Here is a 22669-nt window from a genome sequence, read left to right as displayed (position 1 = left end):
CACGTGGTGCCTGGGCATATCGGGAGGCGCTGGGAACATAGGTCACACCGGTACAGCCTCCTTGTCGGATGGTGGGGCAGGAGAACTTTTTGTGTCCAAGTTGCATTGGTTTGAAGGTATAACTAGGTCCCTGGACTCCTTTCCCCATAACTGGAGAATTTCCAAAGTCCTGTGGTCAACCTGATTGACCAGTGACTGACCAATCCTGAGAGGGGAGATAAAAACAGACACACAGCTTTATCCATGGACAAATCTCAGCACTTTATTCATCCCTTGGCGGGGAGAAGGGGGCATTGCCCCAATATAGTCAGCCAGTCAGGTGGGGTGGCTGATGTGTTTTCTCTCCAGATAGTATAATACATAGCACTGATTATGCAGAAACAGGAAGAGAAGCAATAAGTTAAAAGATGTATAAGTTATGAAAAAATAATATATATATATATATACTTTTTATATCTTGTATCCCCACTGAGGATTTGCTCCCTTGGAAACCAATAAATAGGCAGAGAAAAACAGCAATCAGCACCCTTTTGGGACTTGAGGGATGAGTGTATGTCTGAGTTCCCTCAAGCCTGAGAGTCATTGCCCTTCAGTGCCCCCCACAGGCCTGGAGGACCCTGAGACCTAGGAGGGGGCCAGAGCCTTGGGCCACCCTCTCCTGGAAAACAAGATGAATGAATCAAAACTGGGGCTAGAAGAGGAGGTGAGGCAAGGGGCAGGTAGGGAAGGAAGGTGGCTTATGGAGTGGCAGGCTGGAGCCCCCCAAGGTGAGAGCCAAGGGGAGGAAAGAGGAGCCCCAAATCTTCTTGTTGGATCGCTGCACAATCTCTCTTTGGTTGTTATCGGGGCCCTCCCGCCCGACCTCAAGGGCTCAGCAGCTCCCAGACCCGAGTGGAAAGTGCCTTCTTCATGACCCATCTACCCTCCCGCCCCGGTGGCACGGGGGCGGGCATGGAGGGAGGAGGCGCGGAGTGGGGAGAAGGGAAGGAGCTCTAACCCACAGGTGTGGGTGCAGAGGAGGCGAGGGCCAGGCTGCTTGGCCCCATGCAGAGAACAGAGACGCCCAGGAGTGGGGTTCACGGGAAATGGGCCTGGGGTTTCATGGCAGGGGTGGGGCTAGGGGTCTCAAGGGCCTGGTGCACCGAAGCCAGGTTTCAGGCTGGGAAACACCTGGGTGGGAGGCAGAGAGCTCAGATCCCAGGCAAGGTGGTGAACCCCAGGATGGCAGGGAGGAGAAAGGAGGGTCCAGTTCTCCTGCCTGATCTCCGGTTGCCATGTGGCCTCCCCGCTTCCCACCTCCCCGCCAGGGAGTTCGTCACGGCAAGAATAACTTCTAGAGAAGGGGCTTGGGAGCTGGCTGGGCAGCCTGTCCACGTCTGACTGTGACCTGCTGGGAGGGACCCACAGGAGGAGGGAAGGGGCACAGGTGTCTGCGCTGATCTCAGAGGTCCGGGCTCAGGTCCCAAACACCCAGGGAGCCTCTTCCCCTCCCTTCCTGATACTGTCAGGTCTCCAGGGAGCCCAGGTGGTGCAGGAAAGCCCGGGGTCCTCAGCACCCAGCCTCCCCAGGAACTCCAGATGCGGAGGGTGCCCAGGCAGTCCCATCAGCCCCTGGTCCGTGGCTGGCCAGGGCTGGGGGAAAAAGGGCATCGCCTCGGTTCCGAGGCAGAGGCAAGGCAAGACCTGAGACGTGAGCTTAGGGCAAGGGTTGGGCAAAGGGTCAGGGGGACCTTGGTTCAGAGCCCTCTGTCGTGGGGAGGAGCGAGGAGGTGCAGGAAAAACAGACGCCCGATCCCAGTTTACCCAGTCAGGAAAACCTCTGGCCAGAGGTTGGAAGGGTGGGACTGTGAGATATTGATGTGGAGCCCAGTGACTTTGAATAGCTGGTGACAGTCCTGTCGGATCCCTGGCAACCCACAGAAAGGCAGTCACTGTTTCCAACCCTCCTCTTCTTAGTTCAGGGTCAGGTTTGCCTTCCTTCCCGACCTAGAGGCTCCAAGCTGCTTTCTTGAGTCTAGCTTGTATTCCTCCTGCCTCAGGGGAATGACGTGGGGCTCCTGGGGTCCGGGCAGCAGCCTTACTGTGAGAGCTCTGACTCCTGCGAGAGGAACTCTTCCGAGGTCTCGGTGATTTTGATCACGAGGTCTCCCCTGGTCTTCTTTTTCCAGGAGGGGGCTCTCGAGAGGCCATGCTTGGAGGCAGCTACAGGGAACATAAGGGGTGGGGCAGGGTACGGGCTGGAGGTTTGGGAGCCATTTAGTATGATGCCTTTAGGGCCACGATCCCCCCGCTGTCCACCTCCCACCATGGGTTCTTGGGCCAAGCGGGCTCACCAGTTCTAGAGCTGGACTGCATGGATCTGATCATAGTGGTTGAGGGCAAGTCCATCCTGGGGGAGGAGGAAATGGTGGGATGTGAAGGGAGCCTGTGGCTTAAGCTCCCCTGGGATTGGGGGCCTGGGGACTGGCATGAGGAGGGCGATTCTTAGCTGTCACTCCCAGCTCTGGGCTGCCCTTTTGTGTGAGCCTGGCTAGCCAGCTTGTCCTCTCTGGGCTCTGCATGAATGGCTGTGATTTACTGAGCACTAATTTGTGACAGGCATTTGCTCGCAGGATCGTATTAATCCTCTGCACCACACGCGCGCCATGCTTATGATCGGTCCATTTTCCAGATGGGAAAGCTGAGAATTTAATGAACCGGGCCGAGGTACCAGTTTGTTTCAGTGGCTGAGCCAGGATATGAATCCAGGCGTGCCAGGCTCATAGAATCATGCTGTGGGCGGGGAGGGGGTGGAGAGGGCCGGCCTTCTATGGGGCTGGTCCTACAGTCCTCCCGCGCTCCCAGCCCCACCCCGCTGGTCCAGCTCCTACCGGCTCTCCTCGCCCTCCACCAGCTTGTGGTAGGTGGCGATCTCCACGTCCAGGGCCAGCTTGGTGCTCATCAGCTCCTGGTAATCACGCAGCTGCCGCGCCATGTCCTGCTTGGCCTGCTGCAGGGCGGCCTCCAGCTGGGCCAGCTTAGCCTTGGCGTCCTGGAGGGTCAGCTCACCGTGGCTCTTGGCTGCCTTGATGTTCTCCTCCAGTTTCATGCACTGGAGCCAGGAGGACAGAGGGAAGGGGTCAGTGAGCAAAGGTGGGAGAGAGAGACCGGGCCAGGGCCAGGAGCCCACCTCTGTCCTTGGTGGGGGTGTGCATGGGGAGGGAGGACCTAGCACGGCATTCCTGAGCGTGGTAGTGGGTTGCCTTGCAGCAAGAGGGCATTCAGCTAGACCTACGGAGACGCTTTCCCAAGGCCACCAAAGGGGGAAGCACAGCAGGCCCCCAGAGGAGCCTGTCTCAACTGTCCTTAAGGGATGACACTTCTCTGGCTGGAAGCTGGGGCTTAGGCCTCCCCTCCCTTCTCTCCGTGTAGCTGGTAGGAGGCCTGGAGGGAGGCAGTGGGCTCTGGGTGTATGTGGCTGGGCCCTCCAGCGTGCCAACAGCCCCGGCCAGTTTACAGAGCACTTCTATCTGCAAGGCTCATGTGATCTGCAGAGCCATCTTAGGAGGACGGATGAGGAAACTGCGGTCCAGGGATGCTAAGTGACTTGCCCAGGGTCACTCGGCCAGGGCTTGCTTGGACTCAGCATGTGTGACTGTGTGCGTGCGTGAGAGTGGGCGAGAGCGTGTGTCCCGCGCCCCTCCCTGCTCCACCCCCAGGTGGGCGCTTCGGACGCTCACGTGGCTCTTGGTGGAGAGGATCTGGGACCGGAGCTTCTGGATGTGCACTTTGAGGTCAGCGATCTCGCCGCGGCTTCTCTGGAGGCTGTTCCCAGCCTCGGCTGAGCAGGCAGCCCGCTCTTCCACCTGGAGGTTGTGGAGGAGGCGGCAGTGAGGGGCCGCTCAGTGTGCCCCCCCGGCACCCTGGCCCCTGGCCTCTTCTTCTTCCTCACCCCCGCGCCACCTCCTCCTCTGTGGCCCACCACTGCCCCTCCTCCCCCCACCACATCCGTCTCTGGATGGCCTCTCCTGGCTGCCCTAGACTGAGCCCCACGGGCCGTGCCCACACCTGGCCTGGCATTGCTGGCTGAAGAGTGCAGACTGTGGGCCTGCCCGGTCCCCATCACCCCTGGAGCCGGGCACAGCGCTGGGCTCTCACATTCTCCTTTCTGCCTGTGAACTCACTGCCGTGGGCTCCGTCCCCCCATGTTTCCCCATTCCCCTCTCCCAGAGTCTCGTGAGCCCCGAACCTGGCTCTGGGAGTACGCCTTGCCCTCTTCCAGGCTGCGAGCCGCGACGGTTTCATACTGGGCCATCACCTCCTCCATGATGCCGCTCAGGTCAACGTGGCAGCGGCTGTCCATACTCACGGTCACCGACACATCCTTCACTTGGGCTGCCAGGTCCTTCAGCTCCTGGCGGGGCACAGACTTGGGGGCTCAGGGCTGGTAGGGGGGCACCAGACCCTCAGCCAGACATAGTCCCCATTGTGCATTCATCCCCCGGGCGAGGGGAGGGCGCGCTCCTCCCTGTCTCCCGGGAGAGATGCTCAGAGGATAGATGCCTCCCTGCCCCGCCTCGCCAGCTTGGACTCTTGGGAAGCAGCTCTTGGCCCCCTCCCCCCGCTCACTCACCTGTTGGTCTTCCTCTCTGTGAGGGCAGGGAGGGACCCTTGACTCCAGAGGCCCACCCTACAAGCCTTATCCCTCTTGTTTCCCCCCGTCTACACTGTTGTCCACTCCTAGGGCAGACCACCTTCCTCCTCTCCTGGCGGGGGAGGAAAGGGCCCAGGACCTCTGGGCCTGAGGGAATTCTACCATTGGGCAGCTTGGCCTCCCCTACCCCTGCCCTCCCAGGACGGGAACTCCCCGAGGGCCTGGATGAGCCGTTTTCCCCTCCAGGCCTCCATATCTGGCAGGGGAATGTCTCTGTTGAACACATGTTGGGATGGAAGCCCGTGAATGATGAGGGCAGGAGTAGACCAGAGGCTGACAGTCGAGCGTCCCCACTCCCCTGCCAGTGGCCAAGGCAGAGGTGACTCCAGGGTCGCCCTGGGGACTCAGTGCCCCTCCCCATCTAGCTGAGGGGCTTGCCCGGCCACAGCAGGATTTAGCCTCAACATCTTCTCTTCTCTCTGTCCTTTGGGATCCTGCTTTCCCCCTCTTCTCTGTCCTCTTCTCTGCCCAGAAAATGCTAGCCTATGTTCTCAGAGACCCCGGAAGCGTTAAAAGCTCCCATTTCCCTGGGGGCTCATGATAGCCCAGGCTGTGTATGTGTGCTAAGGGCTCTCCAGGAATCCTCACATCTCCTCCTCATCAGGTTGGCACGATTTTTAGCCCCAGATTACAGAGAGGAAGGAGACTGCAGCGCACAGAGTTGATGGAAACAGCTGTGAGTGCAGGGCTGGACTCCAGAGCCTTTGCGGCTCCTGCTAAGCTCACATCGTGGGGTGGACACAGGCGCTGAAGCCCCAGATCTGCTTTCTGTCATGCCCCGCAGCCTGACAGCTTTCTGGCCTGAAGGTTCAGGGGTGTTTAGAAAGGCAGGTGGGGAGGGGTGTCTTTGTAGGGGCTGCAAGGTGTCACCTCCAGGGCCCTGGGCTGCTTTCCCTGGAGGTGCTGATTAACAACCTGGGCCCGTGTGAGGCCCGTGTGGGGAGGAGTGAGTGGGCATAAGCAGAGTGTCCGTGGCTAGCATCTCACAGACAGAGCGAGGCAGGTGGCCGGGAAGTCTCAGAGAGGCAGGGAGGGGGGCCGGGCACCCTGGGAGGTGGGGCGGGGCTCAGCCCCGGGAGGGGGGGGTGTGGGACAGGGACGGCATAGCCACTCCTGCCGGATCAAACTTTGTTTGATTCAGGATCCAAACAAGGTCCGTACACTGTCATTGGTCCATCTGTCTCTAAGTCTCTCTTATTTTGTAGCTACCATCTCCATCTCTCTCTGTCTCTGTTATTATTTTTTTCTTTTTCTTATTGAAAACACCGAGTTGCTCGCCCATAGTCTGAATTTGACCGACTGCCCTGCGTGTCGGTGTTTAACACGCTCCCTCTGGCCCCTGCGTTTCCTGAAAAGTGGCAGTTGGATCAGGAGGCCTGCTCAGATCCAGGTTTTGGTTTTGGCTCGTGACCGCATTCTGATCTTGGTTCCTGATTTTGGGCCCCCTCCCGAAGCTCATCTGTCTTTCTGCTCAGCGAGGCTGTGGCTGAGGCTCTGGCGTCTGGACCTGCGGATGCTGCTGACCTGCAGCTCGTATCCCTGTGGCTGTAGACCGCGGGGTCGGGCAGCTGCGAGGCCTGCAGAGGAAGGCCGCCCCTCCCCTGTCCGCTTGCTGCCTGACCCCGCCCACTAGCATCTCTGGTGATCGGGATCGCCTCCTGGAAAAGGCAGCTTGGGCAGTGGCAGGAGCCTGTCTCCACCCTGGAGCCCGCGGGACTCTGAGCTCAGTGGCCAGCTGCCCTTTAGGGGGTTCCCCGATGGAGGGTTTTAGCTGATCTGCAGATGGACTTAACAGAGATCTCGGAGCAGAGGCAGCAGGAGGCCCCGACCCATGCCAGAATAAGGTTGACGGTGCCTACGGATTCATGCCCCAGCTCTGCTGCCTTGGGTCATCTTTGGAGACTGGCATCTCCCAGATGGAACGGACATCCCTGCCGGAGCTTGGCTGTGAACCGTTTCAGAGATGTAGCTTGGGGCTCCCTCAGTCACCATGTTGTGTAGGTGGGTGGACTTGGGGTGTTTCAGACAAAGCGCTCCAGGGACACTTCCAGCCCGGGCCTAGGGTAGCGTTTGTTGTGGACGAGGAAAAGGCTAGGGCGCTTCAGAACACAGGGCGCCACCGGGGCAAAAGGATGGGAGAAACACAGTTGATGGGGCAGCCTCGGATCCTTTCTGGAAAGAGGCAGCGTAAGCATGAGCATGGTACACAGCAGCAGGAAGTGGAGGGCTTAGAGCATCTGCAGACCTGTTCAGACAGGCCAGCCCCTGCCGGGCTGCAGAGGGCATAACAATGCTGACTTGTGTGGTGTGGGAGTGCCACCATGGGATGGGTACCTTCAAGTTGGCAAGAATTGAGCCGGGGTACAGTTCAGAGCTTCGCTTAGGAGCCAGAGTCTGAGGAGGCTGCCATGCATATGACCACTCTCGTTGTGGTCCCCCAGGTCCGGGAAGATGGTGACTCTGAGGGGGTACCAGTACTGCTTGGTAAAATGCAGTGTTTAATGGCAGTGGGGGACTTCGCCAGTGGTCCAGTGGTTAAGACTCCGCGCTTCCACTGCAGGGGGCACGGTTTCGATCCCTGCTTGGGGAACTAAGATCCTGTGTGCTGCGTGGTGTGGCCAAAAGAAAAGGGAACTGAGCTCTGAGTACCAGCACATCTTATTACCTGAGCAACCCTGGCCAAGTCTGTAAACTTAGCCGAGGCTCAGTTTTCTCATTTGAAAAATGTGTATAATTATGGAACTGAACACAGCTAACATTTAACAAATACCATGTGTCAGACACTGTTCTAAGTGTTTTAGGACATATTAGCAAAATAAATCCTCTCAACAGGCCAGTGAGCTAGGTGCTATTGTTCTCCCCATTTTACAGATGGGGAAATTGAGGCATAGAGAAATAAAGGAACCTGCTCCAGTTCACATAATCGCCAAGCCAGGATTCAAATCCCAGCTGCTCTAAAGTTCGTGATTTCTTAATCTTTATCCCTACTTTATAGGGTTATTGGGAAGAGTAAATGAGATTACATCTGGAAAGCACTCAGCCTGGTGCCTGGAATGTAGTAGGTGCTCAATAAGCAACAGCTAAGGAAACTATTGTTGTGATTGGTAACGGTGATGGAGCCGGGAGGAGGTGTCCAGGGCCTAGCAACCTCCCGAGGCACCGCGAAGGCAGGTGCCAAAGCAGCTTAGTCATGCCAGGTCCTCTGCAGGCATCAGCACCCTAGGAGGTGTGCCTGGGGGCAGGGGGTTGTCAGTGGATTCCGTAGCTAATCTCCCTGGAACCAGAGTGTGTGGGTGGGGCAGGTGGCATTCTGGCTGGATGCAGCCGGGCTCCCGCGCACTTGGGAGCTGGGGTGTACCCTGGAAGCTGAGGGGAGATGGGGGCCCCAGGGTCCTCTCACAGCCTGTATTCCCGGAGGTGAGGAGTAAAGGGGTTGCCTGGGAGGCTGCAGTGTGTAGATGAGGCCCTGAGCAGCCTATGGCCATTGGCTTCTGGGAAAGGCCTTCCACAACTTATCCTGGGTGTGTGTGTGTGTGGTGTGTGTGTGTGTTTTGGGGAGAGGGGAGGGCTCTTTCCTGGGACCCTGGGGTGGGCCTATATAGCCGTGCTTTTCTGATGTCTGCTCCAAAGTTGAAACCAGAGAGTCTGGCCTCACCTGGAGCTACTCACATCCCGCCATGTTTTCCTTCTACCTGAGCTGGCCATGGCTGGCACCTGCCTGTGCTTGGACCTGCTCTGTCTGATGCAGTAGCCACTAGCTCTCTGAGGTCACGAGCACTTGAAACGTGGCCAGTCAGAACTGAGATGAGCTGGACGTGTAAAATACAGACCAGGTTTTGAAGATTTAGAACGGGAAAAAGAATGTGAAATAGCCCATTCATTTTTTATAAGGATTACATGTTGAATAATCATATTTTGGATATACTGGGCTAAATAGAATACATTAAAATTATTTTTTTCCATTTCTTTGCTTTTTAAAACAATGTGGCTACTAGGAAACTTACAATTACCTATGTGGCTTGCATTATATTTCTACTAGGCGGTGCCAGCTTAGAGACCCGCTGGTGTGGGGAATCTTTTTAGCAATGGGTCAGTGTTGCCTTCTCAGCCTACGAGGTGTGTGGAGAGAAACTCAAACCTCACGGCCCGATGTCAACCTGCCACCTCACTGCCTCCCAAAGCAATAATAACTGCTGTTATTATATATATTATATATAACATGTAATAATAATATATTATAAATATATTATGTTATAATATAATACATGATCGTATTTATAATATAATATAAATAATAATAAATGCGCTTCTGCGTTAACTGTGGCCCTTTCTCCACAGCAGTCCTCCAGCAGCACAAGCCATACCTTTACCCCGTCTGTAGCACCCACGCTGGTCCCTACCATGGGCTGCCCATCATGCTTAGAATAAGGCCCACAGCCCATCCTGGGCCCCAGACCCTGCATGAGCTGGCCCTTGCCCACAGCTGCTGCTTTCTCTCCCTCCCAGGATCAAATCATTCCTGCCTCAGGTGCTTCACACGGCTCTTCCTTTGGCGGAAGCCACCTCAAGTCTCCGCTGAGCTGGATCTTCCTGGTTTGGGCCTTCACACGCTTGGGCCTCCTCTGAGATGCACCCCTGTCAACACTCGGACTCGGGGGCGGAAGCCTCCCTGCCCTCTTGCAGTAAGGCATCACCCTGTTTCTTTGCATATCAGCAACTTTTCACCCTCCAAAATGATCTTGTCCACAGAGGTGCTTATTAGCCTGTCCCCTCTTAGCTAAGTTGTGCCCTCCTGAGAGCAGGGAACTCGCCCGCCTGGCTCACTGCTGTGATATCAGCGCTGGCATCTAGCGGGCCTGCCGTAAACATTCGTTCAGTGAATGAACGGATCTATCCCATCACAGTCCGTTGCGCCTGGGCACCCGCTCCCCACACCACTCGGTGGGCGTTGGAGCGGCCTGCCCGCGAGGGCTGCCTCCCTGCTGTTGGCGAGGGTTGGGGTGTTCTCTCAGTTCTGCTGCCTCCCATGGCTGCAGGCGGGTCTCAGGCCCACGGAAGCCCCTCTCGGGGCTGAGCCGCCGGAGAGTAGCGAGGCCCACGTGCGGCCACGAGGCCCAGTCTCGTCTCCACAGGGCGAGCCCTGAAGCCGTGGTCAGCAGCCCTAGGGCATTTCAGCGGACCTTTCTGACTGCGGTGGCGACTTTGACCCCTGCTCTGCCCTGGGCTGCGTTGCCGTAGCTTGGCGCCAGCGGTTTGCGGCGCACAGGCTGCTGCACCGTCATCCCCAACGAGGGTCCTGCCTGCTTGTAGATGAACTGAAGCCTCGCCCCATCAGCCTCCTCACCCCTGAGACAGGGGATGTAGAGAGGAGAACACACGTCCCAAAGGATGCCCAGGAGGCAGAGTGGCGCTGAGGGGTGGAGTCCAGCGGCAGCGCTCATCTGCTGGCGGCACTGGCAGTGGGACAGGCCTTGCTGGGCCGCTGTTCCCCCAGGCTCAGCTGAGGACATATGAGAACGTGTCTGGAGGCTCCTCTGTCTACATTTACTGGGTCTCTGTTTTTGGCTGCCCCACGCAGCATGTGGGATCTTAGTTCCCCAGGGATCGAACCCATGCCCCCTGCAGTGGAAGTGCAGAGTCTTAACCACTGGACTGCCAGGGAAGTTCTTACTGCATTATTTCTGTCTGGCAGAAGCTAGTGTTGTCTGGGAACCAGAGGATCTGACTATAGGTCTTCCCTGCCTGACCCCAAAATGGAGGGGGGTGCACTGAAGGCCTATCACAGCTAGAACTGTGGGTGTCTGTAATTTAGGCTACGGGGATGAGAGAGAGGTTAGTTCAATTAGAACGGTTGTTCAAGGCCTCCTGGTTCCCTGCCTGAGGCCACCTCCTGACCCTCGATGCACCTGGTCCCCTGCATGCCCTCAGCGCTCCAGCACACATGAAAGCAGGGCTCTCCCTGAGAGAGGCTTTGTGGGAACCTGCCGCACTCCATGAAATGAGCGACGAGGGGACACGCTGGATTATTGACAGCAGCGTGCAAGGGGTTTAGGAAACTGTTACACCTGTGGCTGCCAACAGTGAGTGCCTGCTGAAGTTTCCATGACCCACTGGACACCTCTGCCTCCCCTGCATCCCTTACCCACGGCTCAGCGGGACCCTGGCCCCATCTTCTCACCTGCTCGTAGATGCTTTTCATCAGGACCACAAAGCTCTTCAGGCCTTTTAACTTGTTCTCTAGTCCTGTCCGTTGAAGACACTCTGCATCCAGGTCCTGGGGGTGGGAGCAGCTGTGAATGATGGGGGAGGGAACGGAGGGGTCCCAGGGCAGGGGTGGGGTAGGGGGAACTTTGCTTCCTGGGTGAGATGGGGGTGAGTCCCAGAGGAGACCTGGCTCAGAGCCTGGCAGAAGGAGAAGGGTGGGGACAGGTTCATGTCTCTCTGCCTGTGGTCCTGGGACTCAGCCTCTGGGGGCTTTGCTTGGGGATCCTGAGCAAAAGAGGGCAGAGTGTCCATGAGAAAGGAGCCCCCGGGGCAGGCTGGGGAGGCTACCTTCTTCAGCTGCGCAAAGGTGAACTCCATGTCCGTGCGCTTGGAGATCTCGTCCTCATACCTGGGAGGTGGGGAGGGAGGGAAGGGGGAGGCAGGGAGAGACAGAGAGAGAGAGAGGCGCTGCTCAGCTGGGTGTGGTGGGACTTGGCGAGGGTTTGTTTAACCCTCCTTGGGTGGGGCTCAGGGCCTCTGTAGCCCCATTTGGTGCCTTGTGCCGGTTAGGAAAACGTGGTCCCTTTCTTCAGGTGGATGCAGCCCCGCTCCTCCACGATACCCTAGTGCTGGCTCTGGGGCAGCAGGCAGCCCACTTCCCAGGCTCACTCCTTGATGAGCAGCCTTTCCTCTCCCAGCGGCATCTGCCCCTTCCTGGCTGTGCTTCACATTCACCTCCTCCAGGAAACCCCTCCTGATTGTGCAGCCCTTTCACCCTGACGTTTTGTTCCCTCATCGTTTTCCCATCTCCTCCCCGGAGAGTCTCAGTTTCAAACGAGCTGTCTTCGGTTGAGTCTGCTCTGAGCATCTGCCTCGCACGTTATCCTCTCCTAACTCTACCTGTCCCTGCAGCCCCACCCTTATCCCCACTGCTTTGCTAGACAGCAGGACACCAGGCCATCTTCCCCGCAGAGGGAGGACAGGAAGGGCATGGACTTTGCAGTCAGATGGGCCCCCGGTGTGTTTGGGCGCAGGTAACTCCACCCCCCGCTTGTCTTTCGCGGTATGCACGGGTGCATGTGCATGGGTGCATGCGTGTGTGCATGTGCATGGGTGCATGCGTGTGTGCGTGGGAGCTGAAGCCCACCAGCATTCCACAAAGGTGGGTTCCCTCTCTCCTCAGATGTGCCTCTTCCTTACTCAGTCCACCTCGTTTTCAGAACAAGAACGCTGTTGGATGGGGAGACGGGCTCCCTGGGTCCTTGACCTTACATTCTTGGCCCCCGGGGTTGGTGTCGGCCAGCTGCACGCTTCCCACCTGCAGCCCTGCCTGCCCCAGCGGATGTGGGGATCCTGTGGCTTCCTGTTTTCTCCCCTCCTCTTCAGGGAATGCCTGAATCACTGGCAGCTCTAATTACAGCCACCCGCCTGCCCCAGTCCCTGACCTCACAGATGGGGCAGCGTCACCCATCGCCCACGTCGACTAGCTGGACCTGCCATCCCCTAGGCCTTCTTTTCCCCCAGCCTCCCTGAGGGACTCAGGGGAGCAGGCCCCAGGGGGTGAGAGCCCATGGGGCACTTGGGCCTCTGGAACTCAGTGTGCTGAGGGCCTGCACTCTCCCCGGTCACTACCTCGGCTTCGGAGAGTTTGGAGGGACTCTGAGAGTACGGGTCATGGGGGCAGGGTGGTGGGGAGGGCCAGGGAGACTGGTCTGCAATCTGGGGCCTGCCAGGGCAAACAAAATGCCCAAGAAGCTTTACTTGCACCCCCTCCTGTGACCCTCAGAGCTGCTAGCCAGGGATGGCCTATTGGTCCCATTTCACAGATGAGGAAATCGAGGCACAGAGAGGGGCTTGGAGGCTCGTGCAGCAGGCTGGTTAAGCATGGGGCTCCGGAGCCAGACTATTTGGGTTCAATTCCTCACTGCCTTGCTAACTAGCTGTGTGACCTTGGACAGGCTGCTTCTGTGTGCCTTTGTCATGATGATGTTGATGTTGCGCGGATTAAATAAGTTCATACCTAAAGTGTTCACAACGGTGCGTGGCACCCACTAAAGCGACTGCTATTATTATTACCCAAGCTCCCTCCTCTCCAACACCAGACCCCGGCCCTCGGCCCCTCTGTCTCAGCATTTCCAGAAAGAAACCACGGGAACCCTCATTGCAGGCGAGGGAGGGGGCAGTTCTCTGCACATCCTTCACAAATCTGACTTGAAGAGGCTTCCCTCTGGAATCTGGGGGCCTCCTGAGTTGGGGACAGGGGTCTGGGGAGCCCCAAGCTGAGCAGCTCCCACTGACTGGCCCTCCCCACGCACGCCCTGTGTCCAGCCTCTCCCCTCCCCCCACCCCTCTTCTCTGGATAGCAGAGTTCTGCCAGCCTGGGTGCAGGACCTTGGGGAGAACTGTCCAGTGGGGAGCCCTCCGAGGTGCCAAACCTCCTTTTTACCCCTCACTGCCCTTCCCAGCCTTCTGTGCAGCCTTCCAGCCCCCTTCTCGTTGACTCCACTGCATTTCAATTCCAGTTCACCCCCTCAAACAGATGCTCTTGTGCACCAGACAGCTTACAAAATCGTATGCGACATTCCTGAGTCACTTGCTGTGTGGGCTTGGGCAAGTTGCTTCCGCTTGCTGGGCCTCTGCTTCATCCTTAGTAAATAGAGGGGTTAGCTAGCTGATCCTTGGGGTCCCTGCTACATCAAAGCTTTCGGAAGTCTCCATTCCCATAGAGGCTTACGTGATGCCATGTCCCCCTATTCACCACCAATCCCTTGCCAGTCTGTCAGCCACCGGCTCCCGAAACCATTCTTAGCCCTTTTCAGCTCGTCACACCCATACCTCCCCCCACCAAACTTGTTTATTTCTAGGAGTGAAGCTGATCTCATCGGCCTTGTAGGCTCAAGGCACACCCCTCCCTGTCAGGGCTTGGTCTGGCGCCTCCTGGCTCCTGGGGGCCCTGGGCTTTGCACAGCCAGGCTGCAGCTTCTGTGGCTCTGGCCCGCAGACCCAGAAACCCTCCAGCCTTACCTCCCCCAACTCAGGTGTGTTCCCTACCCAGAGAGGGGAAGAGAGGCCCTGAGCCTAAATAGTAAAACCAGGCAGCAGGCCAAACGAGGGGGGCTGAGCCAGATTAAGACAACAGGTAGTGTTTGTACAGAATTTCCAGTTACAAAGGGCCTCTGTGGATGTGATCTTGCTGCTCTCATGGGAGCGGCTTCCCCCGGGAGCTTGTGAGGTTAGGGATGGGACTTAGTATGCACGGCCACGTGACTGAGGACAAGCCCCCGCCCTCTCTGGGCCTCTGTTTCCTTCCCCATAAAAGGAGGATCCAAGTTGCCATCCAGCTCTGCCATCCTCTGCTCCTTTGAGGGCCAAAGACCTGCTCGGTATCAGTGAAATGAGTCGTGGGCTCTGGTGCGCCAATATGATTTGCCTCGTCACCGTCAGAATGGGCAATCAGATTCCCTGTGTGTTCCCCTAGGACCTGGGAGGGCAGGGCTCGGGGGAAAGGTGGCCCCCAGGTCAGAAAGGGGCCCAGCCTCGAGGACCAGCCCAGGCCAGGGCTGTAGATCATGCCAGTTGGCTGGGAAGTCCCAGCCAGATCCACAGATGAGGAAACTGAGGTCCCCAGAGAGGGGAGAGCTCTCTGTGTGACCCTCCCCTCTGCATGTGGTCTGAGCAGGGGAGGCCATGCGGAGAGGCGGTGGGCAAAAGCCCAGCCAGGTCCCTGGACTCCTGACAGGCTGCCTCCACCCTCTGACTCTGGAGGCTTTGGGCCTCGCCTCAGATCCCTGGCCGGGGGTCCGGCCCAAGCCCTGCCGGAGGAGGGTGCGGGCTCAACCGCACCCTGTCCTCCCCTCACCCTGGCCGGGGGCCTCCTTGCAAGGAGACCGGCCTCTCTGCTCTGCCCAGCCTCCTTGTCCTTGAAGCCGTGGCCGTTGTCCGGTCAGAAAGGGTCACCTGTCCTCTGAGCTACCAGGGTAACTGGTCTGCTCTTCTAGACTGGCTGAATCAGCTCAGCAAGCCCGAGTCAAGGACCGCTGTGTGCTGGGCACTCAGCCTTTTAGGGGTCAGAAAAGGGGCCGTTTATCAGCCCCGGGCACCACGCTGAACTCTCGACTTCCTCCTCACACCAGCCTTGCCTTGGCGTCAACCATCACCGTTCCCCCTCCACACGGGAGGAGACTGGGGTTCACGTGTGAGGCGACTTGCCCGAGGTCACAGAGCTAATGAGGGGTGTGGGCAGGGAGTAACCCCCTCCCACAGGACATAGTCATGCCCAAGCCTGGGCCCTTAACCACTGGGCCATACTGCTTGCCAGCCGCTTGTCCCCCTGTCTGTGTGTCCCATTAGGTGACAAAAGCATCCTGAAGGCTGGGGCTGTTCTCCTCATCTCTCTCTAGATCCCAAGTCCACTATTGAGGTCAGGCACGCATTACCTCTAGGGGACTGTTTCCTTGTGCAAACAGACCCCATCATTTCTGCTCCTTGCCAGCCCAAGAGAGGTCAACATCCCAGGCTACGTTCAAAGCAGGAGCCCATCTGTTGCTCTAGCTAGTGACACAACTTCCCATTGCCAGAGGGTCGTGTGGCCGAGAGCCAGTGTGTTTATGGGCACAATGGGGATGCGAGCTGTGACAGTGCCCAGGGGCCAGCAAGCACAGGGCTTGGCCGTCAGCCAGCATGAGACTGGCTCCGTCATAAGGGTCACTATTTGGGGGGTCACTGTAGCTTCACTGTCACATCCTCCCAGTATTTATAGAGTACCGCTAGCACCTTGCAGGTCTTGAATAAGCAACTGTGGACTAAAGAATTGTTTTCTAAAGAAGTTTCCTCTTTTTCTGGCCTGGGCTCCCGGACCCACCTGAGCGCAGCTTGGTCCCCAGCCTCAGTCCCGGCCCACATGCCCATAGGGCGCCCCTACCTGATCTGAAACGCCTTCACCGTCTCAAGCTCCTGCCGCAGTTTGGTCTCAAGCTGGCCCCCTTCCTGGTTCACTTCACGCAGTTTCTCCCGCAGTCGGCCCTGGTGCTCCTCGTAGAGGTGTCCAAGGTCAAAGGCTGCCGAGTCCCGGCTCTGCAGGAAGCGCCATCGGGTTTCCAGTAGCTGGTTGCGATGCTCCAGGGCTCGCACCTGGGAGAGCGGAAGGGCTGCCGTGAGAGGGCCAGGTGCGGCCCAGCCAGCCCACGCCCCTTCCGGGGGCCTCCATGCGAAGTGGCAGCTCATCTGTCCGGAGCACACCCGCGGAGCACACCCACCCCGGGCCCTCACTCAGAGCCTTCAGGTGGCATCTCCAATTACTGATTGTTCAAACTGCAGATGGTGAAATAAGGATGGAATCTGAGAATCCCAGGGAGGTGGAGACGATTAGCGAAGGTTTCCTACGGGAGGGCCGGGGCCAAGGAGATGAGGGAAGGGGGCCTAAGCTGTGAACTGCCCACATGTGACAGGCTCTCCAGGCCTGCCTGGGGCTTGGGTGGCAGACCCCACGGAACGTGGGGTGTCAGAGGCCTGTCTGCCGCCCACCTCGGCAAGCCCGGTCTCATCTTGCCTCGGAAACTCAGCAGGGTAGGGCCTGGTTAGTTCTTAAATGCTAATCCTCCCGACAACCCTGGACTTGTAGCCCCTCCAAGCCTCAGTTTCCCCAGCTAGAAGTCAGGGATGATGTCACCTGCCCTGCCCACCTGCAGAGAGAGGAACCCGGCGATGTGCTTTGAGGCAGCAAATAGCAAACTCTGCTCTAGCTCCCACTGTGCACCGGACCTTTTCCTACCTGCTGGACATCTTTAACGCACTAAACCCCCAAACAACCCGACGGGGTAGGTGTTATTTTCAGCTGCACTTTACAGACAACGGAACAGGGTACAGGGAGGTGAAGTAGCTCGCCCAAGGTCACACAATTAGCAAGTGGCAGGGCCAGGTGCAGAATCCAGGCAGTTTGTGTTTAGAATGTTTGAACCGCAGCAGCATAGGCCTCCAGTTGGCTGCAAGGTCTCTGCAGGCCCTGGGACCAAGCTGCCCTTGCTGGGCTGGCTTCTGCCTCTAGTTAGGGCCTGTCTTGCCTTGAGAACAGAGACTGGGAGGGCTCTGGGCCCAGGGCTCCTTTCAAACTCTGCATCCTCTTCACACTCTCTTGCTCAGACTTCTGCAGGGGCTCCTACAGCTCCCACCCCAGCCACCGGCAGATTGGCAGGGTCCCTCCTGAGTCCTCTCCTTCCCTCCACCCAGTTCAGCCCAGTGCAGCCTGGGGGCTCCCCCTGCCTCTTCCCCACCCCGCCTGTCCTCTCCAGGCCCGACCTTTCTCGGGCACTCACTCTCCTTCCCACCATCCCAGGCCCTCCTCCACGTGCTCCCAGCCGCCTCCCCTCTTCCCTCCAGTATTTGGCGCTCGTTTGTCCTGATCCCCCACGCACCCTATCAGACTGAGAGCCATCTGCTTGCCTCTTGGGGTCCCTAGCGCATCAGAGCCCGGGACGCGGGTAAGCCATCGAGGCGAGACGGGTGGCTGGGGCTAGGCGCCTGGACAGTGCAGGCTGTTGTTGTCATGAGGATGTTGTGACAACGAGCCTGGTGAGGTTCCCTATGACCACAGGCAAGTAGCTGGACCTCCTCCCGTCCACGGCTGGCATCAGCTCCCAGAATCACATCCTGAAAAGCCAGAACCACAGCCAGGAGCCTTTTGGATCAGTGGGTCTATACCCTTCATATACAGAGGAGGAGATAGGGGCCCAGGGCAGTCAGGTCACGTGTCCAGGATGTCTACAGCAACTCGGTGGCCAAGCTGCACACACAGGCCCATCTGACGGCAGCTGCCGCGCTGGACATTCGTGGTCCTCTTCCTCCTGAATTTGGGTGCCAGGTGGGCTCGCCTCTCTTTCTGTCCTGCCCACGTTCCCGGGTTTCCCTGAGATACTCTGCTGCTCTGCGGAAGGCCCCTTTGACCCTTGCAGCAGACAACACCAGCGGGAACACTGGACAATGGCATTTGTGGGCTGTCATTCCCCTCCTTAACTCCCACTGGGACCGGTAAATTCTGCTTGAAGCTGACTTTAAGCCTACAGTTTGATGTCATCGCCATCAAACAGGTTCAGTAGGGATGCAGTCGAGAGAGTTTCTGTCCTCCTTGTGTGTGTGAGGGATTGCTGGGTGGGGGTGAGGGCAGGTTTCTGCTCACTCCACCTTCCCTGTGTTTTGACAAGTAAGAGCCCCATGTTTATACTGGGGGTGGGGTGGGAGGAGAGATGTGAGGCTCCTTCCTCCACCCATAAGCAACCCAAAAGCCCTTTAGACCAGGAAGTCCTTCCCTTAGTCTAACCTCGATCCCCTATGCTTTAGTACTTGCCTGCTGGGAGACGGGGTGCATTTGGCCAGCCAGTCCAAGGGCACTTTTGCCTCTGGGGGATCCCGGGAAGCCCCCTCTCCCTGCTGCCCTTGGGGGAGTTGCTTGTTGTCTCAGTGGGTGGGGATGGAAACTCATCCCCCACCCAGAACCTCCCCTGCAGAAGGGCTCCTCCCTCTCTCGGAACAAAGGCCTTGGGAGGGCAGGAAATCCTGGCACCCTGTGAGGTGCAGGGTTAACTGCTTCCAACCTGTCAAGGCTGCCGAGCACCCCCCTCTCATTCCCCTTCCTCCCCGTCCTGGCTGACCCCTGCCCTTAGATCACAGGCGGCAGCTCTAGAGGAGCGTCAGAGAGCAAGCCCCTGGTCTACCTGCTTCCCATTTTACAGATGAAGGAACAGGCTCAGAAGCACAGAACTCACTGTGACCCAACTCCAGGGTCCCGGGCCACCCTGTTGAAAAGCAGGCCCAGATGAGGGTGGGGAGAGATGTGCTTTCTGTGGAGGGAGCTGAGCAGCCTGGGCTGGGCTGGGACCCCCCTCTGAGGAGGGGGGGCTGACCGCCTGGGAGGCTTCACGTCCCCAGCCCATGGCCCACAGTCCGTGCCCATGAGCGTTCGGAGCGATGCCTCTGGGGCTTGCAGGTCCTATTCCTCAGGTGGGGGTGGTGTCACATCCTCTGCCTCCAGCCAGAACTTGGCTTTGCCTAAGGAGCCTCAGGGTCTCTTCGTCAGGAAGGGCTGGTTTGTGCCTTCCCTCGTGCAGGTGCCCAATGGCTCTGGTGACTTCCAGAGGCCACACACACCAAGGGAAGACCCTGTGCCCGACTCTCTGTCCCCAGCCATTTTAACACCCCTCTGGGATTCCCCCTCTATAGCCTCCTTGGGCGCCACTGGTAGAGTCCTCCCTCTTGTCCCACCTCCATCCCCTCTGGTGTCTGCGTGTGAGGGTGAGAGGGCCCAGCCAGCAGCCTCTGCTGGATGTTGGCATTGCCCTCTCCCTTCCTCTCTCGGCCTCCCCTACTTCATGGCTGCAGCTGTACCAGTCCTTCCACTGGCATGAGCTCAGGGCTACCCTCAGAGCAGGAGCAGAGCAGGGAAGTGGAGTCTGAAGCATAGAGAGGGTAAGTGCCTTGCCCAAGGAAACACAGCCTCCAAGTGGAAGAATTAGCATCGCTCCAGGGCCCCTTGGTGGACTCCTGGGGGTCTCCCCGCCGACCCTCTCCCTCTTCCTCCTCTTCCTCAGTGCTCTCTGATTTCTCTCGGTGCCTCAGAGGGCCCAGAAGGGGATGTGGAGCTGGAGGGTGGCCCTGCCTGTCTCTTCTCTTTGCCTAGAGCCCACCCCTCCACTGGTGATGGCGTCTCACCCCCTGGCTCATGCATCTCTATCCAGCCCCATGCTGCACGCCTACCCACGAAGCTCCCGCCCCCCTCCCTCCATCAGGGCCCTTCCTTCCCTCTTACCAGGCTCCCTTCTGCCTGGAAGGGACTAAATGGGTTCAGGAGTTCCCTGGGCCAGGCCCATTTATGGTATTTTTAATATAACAAACAGAATGCACCTGGTACGTGGTAAGGGCTTTATAAATGCTTTTCAAAAATGATCCCGTTTGACAAGCTCATTACACCGATGTGTAATGAGGCACAGAGAGGCTAAACAATTTGCCTGAGGTTATGCGGCCGGTCAGAGGTGAGGCCAGGATGCAAACCCTGCAACGCGACTCCAGGTTTCACGTTCTTAACCTCTGCTTGCTTCCCCTTGGGCCCTCATGGTCTTTACAAGGAGGGATTCGAGCTAATAACAGACCTTCTCCATAGAGTTGGTGGATCGGCTGGGACTCCTTGGGCAGAGCCCCAGCGATCAGCTTCCCCAAGGGGCTGGCACCCCGGCTGCCTGCGTCCCACCCTGAAGAGCACCCTCCTCAAGGCCAAGTCTTGAACTGCGGATTGGGAAGCTCCAGTTCTTCTGAAGATCTTAGAGGGCATCGCCCTGGCCCTGGGAACAGAACCCAGACCCCTCGGGCCCCTCCCTGTGCCTACACACCCCTCTGTCCCCATGGCGGAGAGGCACAGGGTGATACCAGCCCTGGCGTCCAGGGAGAAAGCCACCCATCCGCGCCGAATTACAAATTACGTAGCTCATGAAACATTCCTTTTAAGGGATTAAGCTGTATTTGGAGAGGAGGTGGCCCTGCAGGGACCTGCCTTCCCAGGGCAGCGGGCTCTTCTCCTAGGCTCTGGTTGTCCTCCAGTTGTCACTTCCCCTCCACACCCCTACCCCAGGCACCCCAGGTGTGGGTGCAGGAATGCTGGTCTGGACGCATGAATGCGGGAGAGGGGGCCGGGGAGAAATGACTCCCACCTCGGAGGCTACTGGCTTCGTGTCTCACAGACCTGAGTTCAAGTCCAGACCGTACCCTTGCCGGTTGTGTGACCTTGGGCAAGGTACTTCACCCCTGGGCTGCTCTGTCTACACAGGAGGGGAACTAGCCACTGTGGAGCGCCGGGTGGTGTGGGCAGAGCACAAGCCGGTGCTCCAGAAGTTACTTTCTTCCCTCTTCCCCTCTCTGTGAGTGCCCACCTAGGGGAAGTACAGAGGGACACAGGCTGGGAGAGCAAGGGGAAGAGAAGGACCCAGCCAGGGGCAGAAGGATGAGGGGTGGGGGGCAAGAAAGTTGAGTTTTCCTTATCTGTAAAATGGGCATGAAAATGACTTCTTTCCTAAGGTTGAGGGAAATTGAGATAAATATGTAAAGTACCCAGCACAGTTCCTGGCACATGGTGAGCTGTTAATGATCAGTAGCTGTTACCATCTGGCTACTATTCTCGGGCAGGGCAGCAGGGAGCAGAGCTGGGAGGGCTGGTTAGGGGAGGTCCTTGGAGGAGGTGAGTGAGGACCGGCTTTGGGAGGTAGACAGGACTTCCTTGGAGCCCTTGAAGCCCTTGCCCTGGGCCGGAGATGGATGCCAGTGCCCAGACCGGCATGCTGGCCATGGAAGTGGGGTCCAGGAAGTGGGGTGCCAGGGACTCAATCCCTCTACTCAGGTGGGTGCAGGGAGGACCGGCTGGCCACCTGTTTCTGACTCGCAGCATCCATCCCTTGCATTCCTATCTCCTGACAAGCCACAGCTGCAGCCCCATTCTGCAGCCTCCTTCTGGCCTCCCCACATGTGCTGCCCACCCCCCGCCCCCAGCCCTTGCCGGTGTTTCTGACCCTGGGAAGCTGAACAGAGCCAGCAGCGTGGACAGGAAGGTGGGCCCTGTCCATCTGCCTTGGAGTCGGACTGCATGCAGCCCATGCCCCCATCGGCCATTCTTATGAGGGGGCATCCTCGTGGTCACACTCAGAGCCCCTCCCTAGTCCATGCCTGGGAGGGAGGGTGAGCCCAGGCCACGCAGCACATTATTATCCTGACACCCCTCAGAGGCCATTCCGGGGTCCCTCTCTCCCCCACATCAGGGTGGTGCAGGCACTCCCCTCCCCATCTCTCCGCTCAGAGCCTGCGGAGTTAGCAGTGCCGACTTCCCATTGGCTGGGGGCGGGCGTGGGACGTGATGCTTGGGAGGTACAGAGCTCAGCCTCCTGCCCAGGGTTTAGTTTTGAGACGGCCCCTCCACACCTTTTGCTCACCTTGCCGATCAGGGAGGCAAACTTATCATTGAGGACCTTCATTTCCTCCTTCTTCTGGCTCTCCTGCTGCTGGGTGGCTGGGTCCACCTTGAGGTCCAGAGGTACTAGCAGGCTGGGGTTTACGGTCACCCTGGGGATGGTGCTAGCTGTCAGGCAGCCTGTGAGGCTGCTGGAGCTGAAGCCCGGCCCGGGGGCCCTGTAACTGTTCCATCCGGAGGTGCCAGGCCAGGGCTCGCTCGCCTGGGTCACCTCACAGCTGTTGAGGTTGCCGAAACCGACGACGCAGGAGCGGCAGGCCATTGCAGGTCCCCGGGACCCGGAGCGGGCAGGGCGCAGTGAGGGGCGAGCAAGGCTTGAGGGGTGGCGGCAGCTGGCTCCGGTCGCAGGCAGGGCAGGCTGGGGACTGAGGAGCAGACACCTGTCACACAGTGCTCATTAGCTCCTCGAAGGCGTGACGCCTCTCAGCCCGACCAACCTGTTAGATGATGTGGTTCCTGCCCCTCCCCCGGCACCATGGACCCATCTCCTCCCGGGGCAGGGATCTGCCTTGCTGAGGGGGGCTGTTCATAGGCCTCCCAACCAAGCCAGGCCTGGCTCCAGGGGAGAGGGACATAGCTGGGCTGGCTGGCTGGGTGGGTGTCGGGTGGTAGCCAGAGGAAAGGCAGCTTCAACGAAGAAGGAGAGAGAGCGAGAGAGAGAGAGAGAGAGAGCGCGCTATGCCTCTCACCGAAGACCTCACTGCATACCTGAAGGCTGACGTATCTAGGCTTACATATTTCTGGAAAAGATGAGGCAAGCGCAGGCCCTGGGC

The 22669-nt window shown here is 58.4% G+C and overlaps 1 protein-coding gene across 2 annotated transcripts; it reads right to left on the bottom strand.

The window, feature by feature from the left end:
• Nucleotides 1–126: 126 nt before the first annotated feature.
• KRT80 (keratin 80) lies at nucleotides 127–22173 on the bottom strand. Of its 2 annotated transcripts, XM_079937994.1 has the most exons (9): nucleotides 21859–22173; nucleotides 15819–16027; nucleotides 11246–11306; nucleotides 10872–10967; nucleotides 4229–4393; nucleotides 3720–3845; nucleotides 2871–3091; nucleotides 2334–2389; nucleotides 1965–2202 (listed from the first exon to the last, which is right to left on the bottom strand). In XM_079937994.1, exons 1-9 carry the CDS (start codon nucleotides 22156–22158, stop codon nucleotides 2078–2080), a joined length of 1359 nt encoding a protein of 452 aa, XP_079794120.1. In that variant the 5' UTR covers nucleotides 22159–22173; the 3' UTR covers nucleotides 1965–2077. The 2 variants fall into 2 exon arrangements, with proteins under 2 accessions (XP_079794119.1, XP_079794120.1); XM_079937993.1 differs by lacking the exon at nucleotides 2334–2389 and having other exon boundaries at nucleotides 127–2202.
• Between the last annotated feature and the right edge of the window lie 496 nt (nucleotides 22174–22669).

The sequence above is a fragment of the Stenella coeruleoalba genome (assembly GCF_951394435.1).
Source record: "Stenella coeruleoalba genome assembly, chromosome: 11".
In the NCBI taxonomy this organism is placed as follows: Eukaryota; Metazoa; Chordata; class Mammalia; order Artiodactyla; family Delphinidae; genus Stenella; species Stenella coeruleoalba.
Note: the sequence above shows the minus strand (reverse complement) of the source record. Positions and strands in the feature narration are given on the sequence as shown.